Source organism: Laetiporus sulphureus, assembly GCF_001632365.1.
Source record: "Laetiporus sulphureus 93-53 unplaced genomic scaffold LAESUscaffold_3, whole genome shotgun sequence".
NCBI classification, from domain to species: Eukaryota; Fungi; Basidiomycota; class Agaricomycetes; order Polyporales; family Laetiporaceae; genus Laetiporus; species Laetiporus sulphureus.
Window position 1 is genome coordinate 786,355 of NW_024468512.1, and position 16,683 is coordinate 803,037.

At 52.7% G+C, this 16,683-nt stretch overlaps 4 protein-coding genes across 4 annotated transcripts in view; 2 read left to right on the forward strand and 2 right to left on the reverse strand.

Annotated features, from left to right (window-relative positions):
* The window catches only part of LAESUDRAFT_747111 (uncharacterized protein), a 7,815-nt gene extending 4,602 nt beyond the window's left edge, over positions 1-3,213 (forward strand). The window contains exons 4-12 of the mRNA XM_040911456.1: positions 971-1,193; positions 1,243-1,353; positions 1,413-1,555; positions 1,609-1,800; positions 1,855-2,011; positions 2,062-2,308; positions 2,367-2,511; positions 2,565-2,684; positions 2,742-3,213. Of these exons, the coding sequence (XP_040769125.1) occupies positions 971-1,193; positions 1,243-1,353; positions 1,413-1,555; positions 1,609-1,800; positions 1,855-2,011; positions 2,062-2,308; positions 2,367-2,511; positions 2,565-2,684; positions 2,742-3,068 (1,665 nt within the window). The 3' untranslated portion in view covers positions 3,069-3,213. The remainder of the gene's footprint in view (positions 1-970; positions 1,194-1,242; positions 1,354-1,412; positions 1,556-1,608; positions 1,801-1,854; positions 2,012-2,061; positions 2,309-2,366; positions 2,512-2,564; positions 2,685-2,741) is intronic.
* A 145-nt stretch (positions 3,214-3,358) lies between these two features.
* Positions 3,359-5,284, forward strand: LAESUDRAFT_642923 (methionine aminopeptidase; the record flags this gene model as incomplete). Its single annotated transcript, XM_040903755.1, is given in 13 exon segments — positions 3,359-3,444; positions 3,504-3,560; positions 3,672-3,733; positions 3,753-3,908; positions 3,991-4,079; positions 4,137-4,288; positions 4,342-4,415; positions 4,474-4,494; positions 4,551-4,698; positions 4,783-4,921; positions 4,976-4,993; positions 5,062-5,165; positions 5,221-5,284. The coding sequence occupies 13 exon segments, from the start codon at positions 3,359-3,361 to the stop codon at positions 5,282-5,284; spliced, it is 1,170 nt and encodes a 389-aa protein (XP_040769126.1).
* Positions 5,285-5,320: 36 nt separating this feature from the next.
* Positions 5,321-8,516, reverse strand: LAESUDRAFT_267606 (glycerol-3-phosphate O-acyltransferase). The gene is made up of 10 exons (XM_040901785.1): positions 8,181-8,516; positions 8,000-8,126; positions 7,560-7,949; positions 7,197-7,510; positions 6,947-7,138; positions 6,736-6,892; positions 6,435-6,681; positions 6,235-6,379; positions 6,065-6,184; positions 5,321-6,011 (listed from the first exon to the last, which is right to left on the reverse strand). Exons 1-10 carry the CDS (start codon positions 8,352-8,354, stop codon positions 5,472-5,474), a joined length of 2,406 nt encoding a protein of 801 aa, XP_040769127.1. The 5' UTR covers positions 8,355-8,516; the 3' UTR covers positions 5,321-5,471.
* On the reverse strand, positions 8,429-16,163 carry LAESUDRAFT_783292 (ARM repeat-containing protein; the record flags this gene model as incomplete). The annotated part of the gene is made up of 16 exons (XM_040913866.1): positions 8,429-8,947; positions 9,000-9,041; positions 9,098-9,655; positions 9,713-10,008; positions 10,070-11,110; positions 11,164-11,441; positions 11,495-12,855; positions 12,912-13,247; positions 13,298-13,507; positions 13,574-13,763; positions 13,831-14,208; positions 14,267-14,740; positions 14,797-15,191; positions 15,274-15,572; positions 15,630-15,709; positions 15,759-16,163. The coding sequence occupies 16 exons, from the start codon at positions 16,161-16,163 to the stop codon at positions 8,703-8,705; spliced, it is 6,588 nt and encodes a 2,195-aa protein (XP_040769128.1). The 3' UTR covers positions 8,429-8,702.
* Positions 16,164-16,683: the final 520 nt, after the last annotated feature.

Below are 16,683 nucleotides of genomic sequence, written 5' to 3' on the forward strand. Positions count from 1 at the left end.
ACAAGGCTATTGGCACTATGAAGCCCGGCATGGTGCGTCTCTTTCTCGTATTTTGCATGTGTCATCCTTGCTGATGCGTCATGTAGGTCTTCACAGTCGAACCTGTATGTGGCCAGGCGACCGCATTCAATACGTAATTACTGACCTGCTCGTTTTTTTTATTTGTATGTCACTAGATGATCAACTTGGGTCATAACTGGGACGTGATGCACTGGCCTGATGAATGGACTGCGACTACTGTTGATGGCAAGCTGAGTGCTCAATTCGAGGACACCCTCCTGTAAGGGTCTAACCTGCTCGGTGAAGTCTATCGCTGACAGTTATTCCTTGACTGTAGAATTACCGAAACCGGTGTAGAAAACCTCACTGCGGGCAAGCGAAGAGCAGATCTGTATGATTAGACTATTGCCCTTGGTGTATCATTCTTGCTTAATGTACGAGGACTCGATCCACGAGTTTCCATGGTCTTCTGGAGAACGGTGCTCAATATCGTCTTCCGAGAGATTCGTCCCCGAGGTGCTTTCCACATTCCCCGCGAGGGGCCCGTCATCTTCGTGGCTGCTCCGCATAACAATCAAGTATGTGCCGTTGATTAATATAACGGACGCATAGCGACAGGTTAATTACCGTGGCACAGTTCGTCGATCTTCTGTTGGCCTTGGAAGTCAATCGAGAAACGCGGAGGAAAGTCCGGTTTCTGGTTGCGACGAAGAGCATGAATATTGGTCTCTTTGCCAGACTTCAGCGCAGTAGTACGGGTTCTTTCACTATCCAACAAGACCAGCTCTGACGATGATTGTAGCACCGGTCATTCGAACTGCAGATGAGGCGAAACCCGGCATTGGTCCAGTATCCATCTCGGAAGTGGATCCTTGCATAGTCATCGGAGATGGTACCCACTTCCTATCAGAGTTCCAACCCAAAAATGCAAATAGTGCTCCCTAAATCAATTCATTCTCCAATCGCTGAGGTCGTCGAGGTGATGTCCGACACTCAATTGCGGATCAAGAAGGAATTCGGAGGGGACAGCGGGAAGGGTACGGCTAGGATCAGGGAAAAGCTGCAGGAGCTGCGCTTGCAGGGGAAGGAAGGGCTTGAGTTCAAGCGGGTCCCGCACCTTGATCAGCAGGAGATGTACCATTACGTCTACCAATGCCTCACCGAAGGAGGGAGCATTGCTATATTCCCTGAAGGTGCGCGTCTACATAAACAGAAGGATCACTGTGCTAACGGTTGACGTAGGAGGTAGCCATGACCGCACAGACCTGCTTCCTCTCAAAGCAGGCGTCGCACTCATGGCCCTGGGAGCCATGGCAAACGATCCAAGTGTCAAGGTCCAGATTGTGCCAGTCGGTCTATCATACTTTCATGCCCACCGTTTCCGCTCGCGCGCCGTGGTGGATTTGGAACAGCGTTCGACGTGCCTCAGGACCTGGTGGACATGTACAAGCAAGGAGGCGCGCAGAAGCGGCAGGCCGTGGGCAAACTGTTGGATTGCATCTACGATGCACTGAAGATCGTGACGATGCGCGCACCGGACTATGATACACTTATGGTGTGTGCAATCCTGTCGCTCCCTTTTGAACTAAACATGATTACTCTTTGCAGTTGTGTCAGGCAGCACGACGTCTGTATGAGACACCCGGACAACACCTTACTCTCGGACAAGTGGTAGAGCTCAATCGCCGCTTCCTCGAGGGCTACTTGCACTTCAAGGACGAACCCAAGGTGCAGAAGCTGCGCACTGATGTTCTCAAGTACAATCGCATGGTCAGGGATCTTGGCCTGCGAGATCATCAGGTCTGTCAATATGAAGCATACATCCACGATCCGTCTCACAATGGGTGGAAATAGGTTCCTCGCGCCCAGAAAGCGAGCTGGAAGATACTGGGCCCTCTGGTGTACCGCCTCGCGCTCCTCATAGTATGGTCAGTTCTAGCGCTGCCAGGCGTCATCCTCAACGCGCCCATCTTCCTGACTGCATTGGCCATCTCGCGACGGAAGGCCAGGGGTGCGTATGCATCACGAACCAGCCGCGTATATGCTAACTGGGCCGCACAGAGGCCCTCGCTGCGTCCTCCGTCAAGATTGCCGCACGCGACGTCATGGCGACGTGGAAGATACTGATCTCGCTCGGCATGACGCCCCTGCTCTACGGCTTCTACGCATTTATTGCGGAAGTGATCATGTTCAGAGCTAATGCTCCTTTGGTGTGGAAGATCTGGACTCCACCGCTGGTCATGATTATCCTGCCCATGGTGGCCTATGCTGCGCTCAAGTTTGGCGAAGCGGGGGTGGACGTTTTCAAGTGAGTTGAATTTCAGCGTGTTCCCCTCGATAGAGCAGTCGACTGAGCTCTATCGGAGGTCCCTGCCCCCACTCATAATCGCGCTGGTTCCCGGCCAGTCACGCTCGCTGGATCGCCTCAAAAGCATGCGGATTAAGGTGTCCAACGAACTCGCGGAGATCGTGAGTCAGTTTGGTCCGAAGCTGTACGACGACTTCGACGCAGTAAGTCGTGGTTCTTGAACCAATTCTCGTTGATAATAGCTCACGATAAATAGCGTCGGATTCTCATCCCGTCCGCAAGCGCACCACCGTCCACCGGCCAGCCGGGCATCTGGAGACGGAAGAGCAGCACAGGTGGAGTAGACAGTCAGGGAAACCTGCTCGTCCATCCGATGGTGAGGAGTTCTACATGATGACAGACTAGAAAGGATGCTCATATGCTGCACGGACAGACCTGGCTCGACGAACGTCTCTTTGGGTGGAGCAGAAGCGCGTGGTCCGGATCCGGCTCGCGCAGCCAGACGGCGAGCAGCGCGGTCACGCCGGAGGGTTCCGACGTAGAGGAGGAGGGCGACTACGACGACGTGCTCGGGTTCCTGGAGCAGACGGCGCACCCGCAGCCGCGGAGGGAGCGGAGCTCGTACTCTGACTTGCAGAAGGTGCGGAAGGACGCGGTATCCCCTGGAGACGAGGCGGGATTCACTGGGACGGAGATGGTGTTTGACAGGGAGGGGATGCAGATGCGCATGAGGACGTGCACGTCGACGGTGGAGAGCTAGGACGATGTTGCGTCCAGGATCGTTGTGATCAAATTGTGCATCGTTGAGATGCCTTTTGCAAGCTTTTGCACTCGAAGGCCTTCCGCGCATGCGAATTTTTGCTTCGCCAACGTAGTACAGACAAATAGTTTACACACTGCTGGCCCAAGCTTATAAGAAGAGTTACGTGCAGCGCTCGCCATGAGAGACCGCCGATCATACAGTAGGCGCCCGCAGCGCTGCTCAGCTACAAAAAGTCATCGCCTCCTCCAGCGACCACCGTTCTCTGTCGCGCAATTCAACCACCTGAGATGAGTGCTCCTGGAATACCATGCCAGAGCAGCATATGTCCTAATGGCCACCCTGCGTCGACCCTGGAATGCCCGACGTGCCACAAGTGAGTATTTGGCCGTTCCGCTTAGTGTTGCGCGTGTGACTTGACGGTATGGTTCTCAGACTCGGTATCAAAGGTTCCTTTTTCTGCGGTCAGGAATGTTTCAAGGCGGGATGTGAGTCGTGTCCAGGTTGTGCTCTATGTCAGTGCTGATTCGGGCATGGATCCGCGCTTGCAGGGGTGCGTCTTCTCCGCGCCGTCTAGCTACACAGAGTGCGACTGACCCACAGGCAGAAAACGCACAAGCTCATCCACGAGCTAGCCACCCGCAGTGACCCCAACGTAAACATAGGTACCACGGCGCCTCGTAGCCTACCTGCGCACATCACTCACATGTCGTCCCTCAGACGGCACCTTCAACCCATTCGCGAGCTTCAACTTCTCGGGCAAGATGCGCCCCGCGTACCCGCTCTCGCCGAGGCGCCCCGTGCCGGATTACATACAGCGGCCTGACTATGCAGAAGATGGTAGGATCCTTACCAAACTCTTCAGAGAGCTGAAGACTACCATGTGAGCGGATCGTGACGGCACCTTCTTTTCTCCGGACAGGTCAGCCCATATCGGAGAACAGACGTGCGGGCCAGCCGGTTAGGATTCTCACCAAGGAGGAGCAGGAGAAGATGCGGACTGTCTGTCGGGTGAGTGCGCGCGTCGTCGTTGGTCGAACGTATGTGGCTGATTGCGTGTTCTGTAAGCTTGCACGCGAAGTGCTCGATATCGCCGCTGCGGCGGTTCGTCCTGGGATTACGACGGACGAGATTGACGAGATCGTGCACAATGCGATCATAGAGCGCAACGCGTACCCATCGCCTCTCAACTACCGTGGCTTTCCTAAATCTGTCTGCACGTGAGGAGTGTCGTGCACTTGCCGAGAACTCGTCAACTCACCCAGTCTACCAGATCTGTCAACGAGGTAATCTGTCACGGCATTCCTGATAAACGCAAGCTGCAAGAAGGAGACATCGTCAATCTCGGTGCGTTGCAATCTGCATCCGCTTCCAGGAAGTCGTCGCTGATGGGAACTTTGCCCAGATGTGACGCTGTATTATGATGGTTGGTATTCTTCGTGGGGTTGTTGAGTGATCAGTTATAAACCGAATTTCATGCAGGCTTCCACGGCGATTTGAACGAGACCTATCCGGTCGGGCACGTCAGTGAAGGAGCTCAAAAGCTCATGCGCGTAACTCGCCAGTGCCTAGACGAGGCCATCAAGATCTGCAAGCCAGGCGCACTCTTCCGCGACCTCGGCAAGATTATGTGCGTGTACCCATTCCGCTCGTTCTGTGTCTCCGTAGGAGAACGCGACCCATACCATGTCTCACATACTCATTCGGGTGATAGAGAGCCTATTGCACGCGGAAACAACTGCGCGGTCGTGCGCACGTACTGCGGGCACGGCATCCACGAACTCTTTCATTGCGCCCCAAATGTGCCGCATTATTCCAAAAACAAGGCTATTGGCACTATGAAGCCCGGCATGGTGCGTCTCTTTCTCGTATTTTGCATGTGTCATCCTTGCTGATGCGTCATGTAGGTCTTCACAATCGAACCTGTATGTGGCCAGGCGACCGCATTCAATACCTAATTTACTGACCTGCTCGTTTTTTTGTATGTCGCTAGATGATCAACTTGGGTCATAACTGGGACGTGATGCACTGGCCTGATGAGTGGACTGCGACTACTGTTGATGGCAAGCTGAGTGCTCAATTCGAGGACACCCTCCTGTAAGGTCTAACCCGTTCGTGAAGTCTGTCACTGACAGTTATTCCTTGACTGTAGAATTACCGAGACCGGCGTAGAAAACCTCACTGCAGGCAAACGAAGAGCAGATCTGTATGACTAGACTATTGTTTACCTCGGTGTATCGTTCTTGCTTGGTGTGAGTATTGTCGACTTCTCAATACCGCACATCCATAGCGCGTGTGATTCATACAGATTACACTAGTGCTATAGAATAGCGGGATGATAAGCAAGACAACATGTTACATGTACACACTATACAACAACATAAAGTCCCGTGGCCAGCAGGACTACTGATCCTTTCGACTCTCCTTCTCCTCATGATGCTCCTCTTCAGCAAGCGCTTCGTCATGATCTCTCCAAGTTTCTTCAATCTCCTTATTCAGATCTGCGGTTGCTTCCCTGAACGTCTCCTGGCGGTCCAATTCACCTATTCTTTCTACAGGGACAGTGTTCTCGAGGCTAGCCTTCCTGGTTCTTGAACCAGTACGTGTTCGCATGTGCAAGCCGTCCTTGTCGTAATCGGCCTCACTCACATCCGTGCCGCTGGCTACAGTCGGAAAATGAGTAGTATTTGTGGCTGTTCCATTGCCGTTACGTAGTTTTTGGAGGTCCGCAAAAGAAGTTTGCTGACTGCGAGAGCGCGGACGTGCAGATTGTGCACGCCCATCGAGGAAACCTATTACGTTGTCGTAGTCGCCCTCCTCTTCTTCTTCAGAAAGCGATGGACTAGGAGCTCTGCTGATGTCGCGGCTACGTGAACCAGACCAAGCACTTGTTCCTCGCCAAGCACTGCGACTCCATCCAAATAGACGTTCGTCAAGCCAAGTCTTGTCACCAGAGTTAGGACCCTGTACACTGTGAAGCGAGGGACTAGTCTTACCATAGGATGTACAAGTAGATTGCCTTGAGCGTCAACACCACCAGTGCCGCTCTTCCTCCGCCACAATCCATTCTGACCTGAGGACGGGGGAACGCTTGCGGATGGTACGAGGATACGATTCTGTAGCGAAATTGTTAACGGATCACATGGGTAGAGCTCGCTTTACTTACCGCATCGAAGTCATCATATAGTTTAGGACCGAATTCGCGAATGACCTCCGCGAGCTCATTAGCCACCTTAGTCCGCATTGCTTTGAGCCGATCCAATGAGCGAGATTGGCCCGGTACGAGTGCAACAACTAATGGTCTCAAAGACCTAATCGGCGAGACGTCCTGAGTGCCTAACGTCACGTTAGCTATTGAATACTCACTTTAGCACGTCCATGCCGGCTTCGCCAAACTTGAGCGCAGCATAGGCGATGAATGGCAATGTACCCATGACGAGGAATGGCGTCCAAATCCTCCATTGCATCGGGACATTGGCTTTGATGGCTACAATCGTGGCAAGGAACGCATAGAAGCCATATAGAATGGGAGTCATTCCCAAAGAAATCAGGACTTTCCAGGTCGCCAGCACGTCTCGTGCTGCAATTTTGACAGTGGAAGCGGCGAGTGCCTCTGCGGAACACATGCATTAAAAATGGGCGAATTCAAATGTAGGCAGCCGAGTACCTTGAGCTTTCTTTCTCGACATAATTGAAGCAGTAAGGAAAATGGGTCCATTCAGGATGACACCAGGAAGCGCAAGAAGCGTCCAAACCATGAGAAGGCCCAGGCGATATGTGAAGAGACCCAGTGCCTTCCAGCTCGCCTTCTGCGCGTGAGGTACCTGATACAGGATTCAATAGCCCGCTAAACGGCTCGTGGCACATCGTGAACAGACCTGGTGGTCTCGCAGGCCGAGATCGCGGACCATGCGATTGTACTTCAAAACGTCGTCGCGCAGTTTCTGGACCTTCGGCTCGTCCTTGAAATGCAGGTATCCCTCCAAGAAACGGCGGTTCATCTCCACCACTTGCCCTAATGTCAAATGTTGCCCGGGAGTCTCATACAAGCGTCGAGCAGCTTGGCACAGCTACGAGATAACCAGATGTAAGATCGATTTTGAGCAATGAAAGTAGAGCTCGGCCTACCATCAATGTTTCATAGTCTGGCGCACGAATTGTGACAGTCTTGAGGGCATCATAGATGTAGTCGAGCAACTTGCTAACGGCTTCGCGCTTCTGCTGACCTCCTTGCTTGTACATCTCGACAAGCTCCTCGGGCACATCCAATGCTGGCCCGAATTCGACTACCGCGCGGGAACGGAAGCGATGTGCGTGGAAGTAGGATAGACCGACAGGAAGGATCTTAACCTTGACGGAGGGGTTGTTGGCCATAGCACCAAGTGCCATCAAAGATACGCCGGCTTTCAGCGGTAAAAGATCAGTGCGATCGTGACTGCCACCTTTACACAAGTCAATATGGCTTGTAAATCGGTACAGGATGAAGCTTGCCTTCGGGGAAGATACCAATGCAGCCTCCCTCAGTGAGACATTGATAGACATGCTGATACATCTCATGCTGGTCGACGTGCGGGAGCTTCTTGAATTCGAAACCCTGTTCGCCCTCTGCTTGCACTTCCTTTAGTTTCTCTCGGATTCTAGCTGTACCCTTCCCGCTGTCTCCACCAAATTCCTTCTTGATTCTCAACTGAGTATCAGATATCACCTCAATTACCTCAGCGACAGGCGAGTTGACTAATCTAGGGAGCATGATCTGCATCTTCGGGGAAAACTCCTTGGTAAAGCGGGTGCCATAGCCAACGACCAAACAAGGGTCGTCGTCCGAAATAGAGACTTGACCGGTTCCGGGTTTGGCATCGTCTGCAGCACGTGCAACGGGAACTATGACAGCTCATGAGGAGAAATATAATGATACATGCAGTAAGACGCACTGCTCGACATCATCCGCGCGAATAGCCCAATGACCTTTCGCTTCATGCTCTTTGCAGCTATGAGGAACTGAACTTTACGCCGTGTTTCTCGATTCACTTGCAATGCAAGCAAAAGCGGATCAAGGAACTGGCCCGAGAGCAATCAGTGCTTAGATACGAAGATTGAAAGTCGGATGCATACTTGATTATGATGAGGCGCAGCCACAAAGATGACAGGACCATCGCGAGGTATATGGAAGGCACTCCTCGGTCTGATTTCACGGAAAAAGATGTTGACCACCGTTCGCCAAAAGACTAGGGCGGCCTCATAGACGAGTTCTTTTGAGACAGGGAGTGCATCTTTGCCGGGAAGCATGAGATGTTAGGGGTGAATGATAGAGATTTGAACCAAATGATTGACGTGGTCAGTGAGCAAATCGTGGTCGGCGAGCAAGAGAGCAGTCGGGTACTATTTCACGGTGCAGCCGACGGAAAGACATACGGGTACACTGCAAAGGCCATATAAGCGCCCGACTAAGCGCGGTGGCACGAGGACGTCATGGATGATCAACGAATATTGCTGACCAGCCCCCTCTGGACAGCGGGTAGCTAAGCGAGGACTGCAAATGTATCGTATGCGCCGTACTATCTAATCTGGGTATACGCGAGAATATTACAGCAGCCCATTAAAGTGCGATATGAGTACACCATGCAGACGAACAACTCAAGCATCATGGAAACCTCGGGAGAGTCCTGACGTCGACGACCGGCCGTGCACTGACCCGTTACTGGCAATACTCGATCGATGATATTGGAATATATCATGCAAGCGCGAAAGCTTCTCTTGCTGTGCTTCCGGTAGTTCCGAGACACTCGACCGAGGCGGAGAGCGTGGTGAACGCGGCGAAAGCTCTGATCGAGTGGGCGAGATTGGTGCGGCTGCATGAACTGGTTCCAATGACGGTCGATCTACGAGAGCCCATTAGTTAGTTCATCGGCACAAGGACCGAACACTACTGACCTGGAGATACTCTCGGCCGCTCGTGGCCATTCGATTCCAGCTCTGCGGAGAATTCGTAAGTTTACCACCGGATCAACCCTTAGCTTTACGAAGCTTACTCGAAAGAGTATGAGCTACAGCTACGTTTCGCTCTTCGGCCTCTGCCGCGCGACTCGCTAGGGCTCTTGTGATGTATTTGAAGAATGCAGGTCCTGTAGCTTCCAGCATCTTGTCAACCTTGGCTCTCTTGTGAGGTTGAGCTTTCAGGTACTGATGAAGCTCAGTGATGCCCTCCTTGTGCATTGCTCCAGTTGTCTCGCTAGAGATGTGCTTGATGATGAGATGCAGTTGTTCGTCTGGATCAGGCTCCGTCGCCGGCGAGCCGAAGTGGCCGTTTGTGGAAATCAAGCTATGGCTTCTGCCGTGGCTTGATGGCGAGCGCGGAGGATTATCCGACGTGGCGGACGATGATGTTACCGGAGAAAGTGGTCGACTCAATGCAGGTGAAGATTGACGCGTAGGTTCTTCTCGTGCAAGCCCGTTGCTTCGTACCGGTATCTCTGCTGCAGTCCGGGTAGAAGAGTTCAAGATACGATAAACGTATGGGTAGACGATCGTCGCGGAAGGGTCATCGAAAGAGGCAGATAAGAAGTCATAGACATCGTCGCCGTGGTGGGCTATTAAACAATTCTGTTAGAATTATAACTAATGATGAACAGCTATGTTTGACTGACCGACCACATGCTGAATGATGACCTTGATTGTGCGAAGTGGCATGTCGCCACAAGGTACCTTATTCGTAGCCCTCGCTCGCCATTCATTTGGTGGCACTGACTGTAAAAAGTGTTCTATCGCAGGAAACAGTTCAACAGGGTCAAGGGCTTGCTTCTCAAGGTCCTGGGGAATATTCCTCGCTAGCTTCCAGACACACTTCAGCACCAACTCTGCGACCTTGGCTTCTTGAGAGTCTGGCGAGGTGCCGTTATTCGGGAATGGTTTGACAATCTGCAGTAGAAGAGCGAAAAGAGCCCTACGCCACGAGCGAAGGGTTGATCAATGATGTCATTCTGATCTATGTAGATACCACTCACCGGAAGATAGACATTCTTCGTCCAGTAGCAAATAAACGCAAAATGATCATATTTATGAAGCGGGATAGGTCCTTAACTCGGGTATCAATGCTATTGTCTGTCTGCAACAGCCTTAGAGTCAATTCTTCCAATAAGGATGTCAAAATGTCCACAGTCAAGGATTCCGCCAGAAAAACGTGGTCGCAAAATGCATTGAGGGTTTGAATGAGATGCTTTGCTAATCGGAAATTCTCCGGAATGGTGATGTTGTCTGGTCTTTCGAAAACATGAGCCATTTGCAGAGTAATTGTCTCAATCAGTCCTTCCGTATGCTCAGCAAGTTCTTGATAGGCTGGAGAAGATGGTCCGGCCTCCGGCCCGATCTCTAGCACCTTCTGGATCTTCTTTAAAGCATCAACACTTCGTGAAGGGTCATTGCTGAGAATGCTTGATATTACTACCGTGATATCATCCGAGCCGCGAGCCTGCATATCATCCACAACGTGAGGCGGAATGTCATCGCGTCCCGTTGGGTGAGGAAATTGTACGGCGTCGCTGCGGGCAACATGATTAAATGATGTTACCGGCGCACGAGTTTGTTGGTTTTCTGCGAGACGAGATTTAGGAGGCCCTAACCGTGAGGGAAGGAGGCTCTTGGGGCGACTCGTGCTCGTAGGCGAAGAGGGACCCGGCAGTTGTGTGGCTCCCGTTCTCACGGGTCTTGCGGGCGAAGCTGCACGTGCGACTTTGACCGGGATGGGTGAGGGAGATCTGACAGTATGCGATGGCGAAATGGGCCGTCCGAGGCGTGACGAAGCAACGGAGGGACTTCCAGCTCGGATGCCTGCTGTTCGGGATGCAGGCACTGGCACCGGCGAGCTGGATCTGGCAACACCATTTGCTAACCGGGAGACATGAGTGGACACCGATGACCCCTCTGCCTTGTCTGGGGTGCTGACACCAGGGACACGTCGCAAACGTTCTTCCAACTGTGTCTTATCTTTCGGTGAGAGCTGTCCAACGTACGTCCAAATTGTTTCTCCGACAAGAGTGTAACCCTCACTAGCCAAAACAACGTGAGCGCTGCATCTATCACGGAATCAACCTGAACATACCTCAGTACGGCTAACGCAGATTTCCTAACTTGAGGGTCCTTATCAGAGATCATCGAAGCCACTAGTGGGAATGCCTTCGCTGGCTCGCAAGCGCCTATGCCGAAACGTTTGAGTATGCCACTCAATTCGTCCAATGTTCCCTGGCGAGTCTTCGCAACCTTCGATTTTAGGCCAAACTCGAGTAACAGATGGAAGACTCGACTGTAAGCGTAGACCTTTGTCAATGATTGGATGAGCTGGGAGACACGAACCCGCAGGGGCTCGCGAGCATCGCCTAGCTGTTATATCGTGCTAAGTGATCATCCGGGAACAACAACGAATGTATGAATACCTTGAAAATCACGGTTGGAATGAAACAAAGGGCTTCTGCATCGGCCAATTGATAGTCAACGTTCTGGAAGAATGCTACAATGACCTCCGCAACGTCCAAGCACTTCTGCACAACGCTTGACTGTGGTTCGTGAGCTTTGATAGAGACATACTTCAGTGCTAAGTCTGAATTCGCCAGACAAATGGCCTGAATATCCTCCGGAGCCATCCCCGATATGTCATCTCCTGCATTCACGCTGGAATAGAAGTCATGCAGCATCGTGAGACCGTTAACGTGATCGTTTACAGCGTTGTGGTCATGACTGAAAAGGATGGCTAACAACTGCTTCGAAGCATGAGGTTCCATCTGGTGTTGCAAAAGTTCCGCGAGATCCTTCCGTGTCGGACCAGCTTCATTGATCCATCTCTGGGCGTCCTTCGCTAGTCGCGCCTTCTTTGCGTCAAGGTTGTCGCTAACGAACGGCAAAGTATGCAGTGCGCTCGCTGGCTGAGACGCTGGCGCTCTGTTAGACGTAGGGACGGTTGCTCCTAAGCGCCTGGATGCGGCGCCTAGCTTGCCAGAAAGCCGAGTAGTGGTTCCTTCAACTGGCGTCTCTGGGCGCGACTCGGGTCTCGATGAACTGCCTTGAGGAAGCCTCCGACGGACCCCCGCTAGTTTGCTGGCAGGAGCTGTCTTCGTAGCTTCGTCCAGAGATGGTACCTCTTGCGGCGGAGGAGACGGTGTCGGAGTCTCTGTTGGTTTTGAGGGGACAGCTTTCGAGGATGGAGCAAAAGCTTTGACTGCAGCAGGCTTCGCTGTAGGGGCCGCTGTTGGAGCCGTCGCTGGACGAGCGGCTTGAATGATGGGAACGACGGCGGCCTTGGACGCCGATTTCAACGAATTGGTTTGATTCATCACGTAGTCATATCCTGCGCATGTTATGAGAGTCGGAATGAGAGCCTGTGCACCTTTCCTGACGTCGCCATTACGATCGTCAAGACAAGCGATCACAGGTCCAACCCAGCTAGTCAAATCCAATCCAGGAGCAGGCTCGTGTGTCTTGAACCAATCAGCAAGCCAGTTGAGAAGGGAGGCACGCTGCAGAGGATTCGATGACTCCAATGCAGTGGCGAACCCGCTGGTCATCGACTCTAAGCCTTCGCACGCAGTTGCAATCGCCGTGAGAGCCTGTAAAGCAGCAGCTCGCATAGGAGCCTTCTGATCGGCCAGGACAGTTGAAACCGGAAGAGCGTACAGACGCGTGTGCCTCTCGAAAGGCTTGCCCATCCCTGTTGCGATTCGCGCAGTGACATCCAGCGCGAGTGTTTGCACGGCCTTATTGGTGTCTGTCACACGGGCTTTCAAGACTTGCGCGATTTCACCTGACGTTTGTCTCAGTACAGATAGTCCACAAGCATCTTCCGAAAATGCTACATACCCATGCTCGGCTTCAACCTTTTATTCGCACCTTGATCCAAGATTGCTTGCAGATTCTCCAATGCCTCCTTCTTTGTCTTCCAAGCATCGCTTTTGGCATCCGCGACAATCGTGGTGCCCTTCAGCAGACCATCAAGCTCCACGCGAGGAAACAAGTCATCAAGCGGATCACCTCCGCCACTAACGCCGCCTTTACCCGACTGGCCAACCGCAACCTCTGCAACATCTGCGGATGTCCGTGTAGGCTGCGGAGCTGGGTTGCCCTCCACCTTATCGAACTCGTTAAGTATGGTGTTCAGCAACTGCGGGTTGAGATCCTCCAGTAAGTCCTTGATAGCTGTGAATTTATCAGAGATTGCACAAGCGGCAGCGGACATAACTACCTACAAGAACCCGCAAACAGCTTTACGGTGATTAGGGTCTTCGTTGCACTCGTTCTTACCGCCGCGTTAGAGTTTTTCAAGGCGGTCTTGAGAAATTCAATGAGACTTCGCATAGACAGACCCGCTATTCCGAACTCGGTGAGTGCTTGTTCTATCCAAGTCAGTGAATCGGCAAGGACTTTAGGGGCCTTCTGTTTGGAGAGCGGCTCATATGCTAGATGTAAATGTTTGTCATGAGCACGATGACGCAGTCGTCCTACACATAAAGACAGTCGCTTACCATGCCCAAGGACGAACTGCAGCGACGTCTTCTCCGAAAAGAGAAGGAGAGTTTCACCAGCGGGCTTTTTGAGCTTTGCATCCCCCAACTTCTCCGTAAGATGGGGGATGCAGAGAGCGACCGATGACCTGCCAAATGAAGGGCAACGCTCGGCCAAGATGTTGAGGATACCATACAACTTAGTGGATACCTAAGCGATCGAAGTTGAATAAGTCAATTGACGTCCGACGTATGGCATATAATGAGACCGTGCAGACCTGGAAATTCTTCTCTCCCCAACCTTTCTTGCTTAGGAAACGCACGACCACTTCAGCGTCTAGGTCAGGCACAGCACCTTCGACCCAGGTAGTCATCTCTTCCAGAGCTGCTAGCCGCACTTTCCAGTTCGAGTCCGCTAGATCGGTGAAGTAATTCGGGGGAATGACCTCTGCTGCGAGTGCTTCGGCATCCTCGGGGGTATGCTTGAACTTGAAGTTATCAAGAGCACCCGGTGGTGCGGGAACTGCAGATTTCGATGGTTTCGAGGCTGTACTTGTCGGCGCTGGTTTCTTGATGGGAGCGTGCACGGGCGCGGATGATGGAGGGGTGGGACTTGCGGTGCCGGTTTCGCTGTCATCCCCGGTAGGCTTCTTCAGCTTCGCCTACAGTGAAAGGTTAAAGACCGGAGCATATTTTCGACGAGGTCATACTCACCAGCAGCCTTGCGGGTGGCTTCTTCAATGGTTTGTCCTCAGCAAGTAGCTCTTCTTCCGAAGGAGCAGCTACAGGACTCGGCGGCTTTGCAGCGGACGCTTTCTTTGCCGGCGGAGGAGCTTTGGTGGGACCCCCAGCGCCAGCCCTTGCTTTCACTGCCGCCTTCTCGTAGGCCTCCTTAACCTTTACTTTCCGAACATCGGCCAGAGTCTCCATCAACCCGTTGAGAGGCCTCTCTCCAACCATCTTCATAAATGTTCCGAGACAGGTTGCCGCTTCGTTGCGTGCTCCCTCAACCGAGTCCTCGAGTATAGGAGCCAACGCATCGGAAACAGTTTTGACTTGTGGAGGAGACACGGGCGTGGGAGAAGTCGAGAGACACCTGGTGAGGAACTTGAGTGCGCCTTCCTTCACCTGCGGATTCTTCGAACCTAAAGCTGGCAATATGTCCGGGATGATGTCAGACAAGGTTGTCTGATCGGGTAACAATCAGCTGCCTTGATACATTCGTGTAGAAGGACTTGTCGTACAGTCGTGAAAACCGCGTCCAGAGCGGACCCGATTGCATCGGTTACGGTTGCCTTCCTCTCCTTCAACCGCTCCAACATAGGAGGAACAACGCTCTCCCTATATCGCCCGAAAGCATTCATCAACCCTTTAGCAAGACCCTCGATACAACCGGCTGCTGCCATGACACAGTTGACATTTGCGTCTTTGTGTACGCATGTTGCCAAAGACTTCGCGAGGTCGCCAAGCTCTGCCGCCTCCTTGATTCGAGGCGTTGCGCTGACCAAAGACAGCAATTCATCGAGCACCTCTTTACGCTCCTTCCACTTGGACGAGCCGAGGGATGCCTGTAAGTTGGACGGCAGTTTGGGCACAATATCTACCTCCTCTGCGAACATACGCGGATCTGGAGGCGCTTCTGGAGTGGGAAGTTAGCACCACGGCCTAAGAATGTCAATCATGATACATGCCTTCCTGCGAAGGGCCGCCTGCATCATCACTATCTCCCGCCGCCGCCCTCATTTCCGCCTCCAATGCTGCAGCCCTCGTCAGTCGTTCAGGCCTCAAAGTCCCCTTACCTTTGCCTTCCTTCTCCATCGTCTCAAAAGCCTCCTTCAACTCCTTCACTTGCACCGGCTTCAAGTCGTTGAGAAACGACTCAATACCGGGTCCAATGTACTGATATAATGTGTGGGCAAGTGCTGTACCTTCCGCACGTACTGTCTTGTCAGTATGGGCGAATATCTTCGGCAACGCCTTTAGGATGGGCCCTGGTGGTGTCACAGAAGTGCCGAACAGCCTAATATGAGCATGTCCGTGAACACTATCATGCGTGATGAACATAAAGGCCACGTACCGTATGACTTCCTTTAGCGCAGCCACACATCCTGCTACTACCTTCGGCTGTTTCGCTGCCAAGCCGGGTAGGATGTCATCCTACGGGTACTTCAATGCACGCACCAATGCAAATATTCAAATGACGTACGACAATCCCAGCTCCTCCGTTGTCAACCTCCACATACTGGAGCACGAGTTCTGTCGCATGTAATTTCGTGCCCGCGCGCGTCGACCCAAAACACTTGTCCACCAGTGCCGGCACCACCACCTCTCGTGTCCGGGCAGCATTCTCGCCTGCGAATTTCACAAAAGCTATGACACACTCGACGCCTTTCTCCTGCGCCACTGCGTTCGCATCCGTGACAGCCTTCTTCAACAGTTCAGGATTGCTGATATATGGCTTGAACGCGGGGTCAGAATCGGATGCTGTAGCTTGGAAGGTCTTGACCAGTGACTCGTATGCGCTGACTCTGGCTTTCCAGTTCTTGTGCGCCAGCCGTTCAAGCACCGGAATTGTTGTGAAATCCTCCTCTGGTGGAGGAGTCCCGTCCATGGCCAGTCAGCAGTGAGGCAGAATGCAGCGTAGCAAGAGTAGTACTCAACCCTTCCGAACTTGACGCGCTAGCGCTGGACCCTTGTGATTGTAGGTCACACGTAACGAGCGTTGTCGGATGTGTCACGCTCCTGCACCCGACATCATTCAGCCGTGACTGGTTCCAAGCTGACATTGCGTCCATACCGTGATCCTGGATTTGCTTTGTGGATGTTGCTAGGCTTCGAAAGAAGGGACGCTCTCCTCCCCACCCACAAATAGCGCAAGAATTATCCGGTTATTGAACAGCATGTTGATGACGCGGCTGAAGCGATAGCAGCGCGCATCTCTCGTGCAGCTTCCTGCCTGCTTGACATCACCAGAGCCCTCTCGCTTAAGCAAACCCTCTGACCTAACTACGCTGATTCCGGCACTCCTTCTTGCCGGAAGCTCCTCTGCCGTGAGGCGTTTCGACAGTCGCAGCGGCGAGTGCATGTCGACTAAGATGCTCATCGAGATCTACTATGATGCGCTTAGTAGA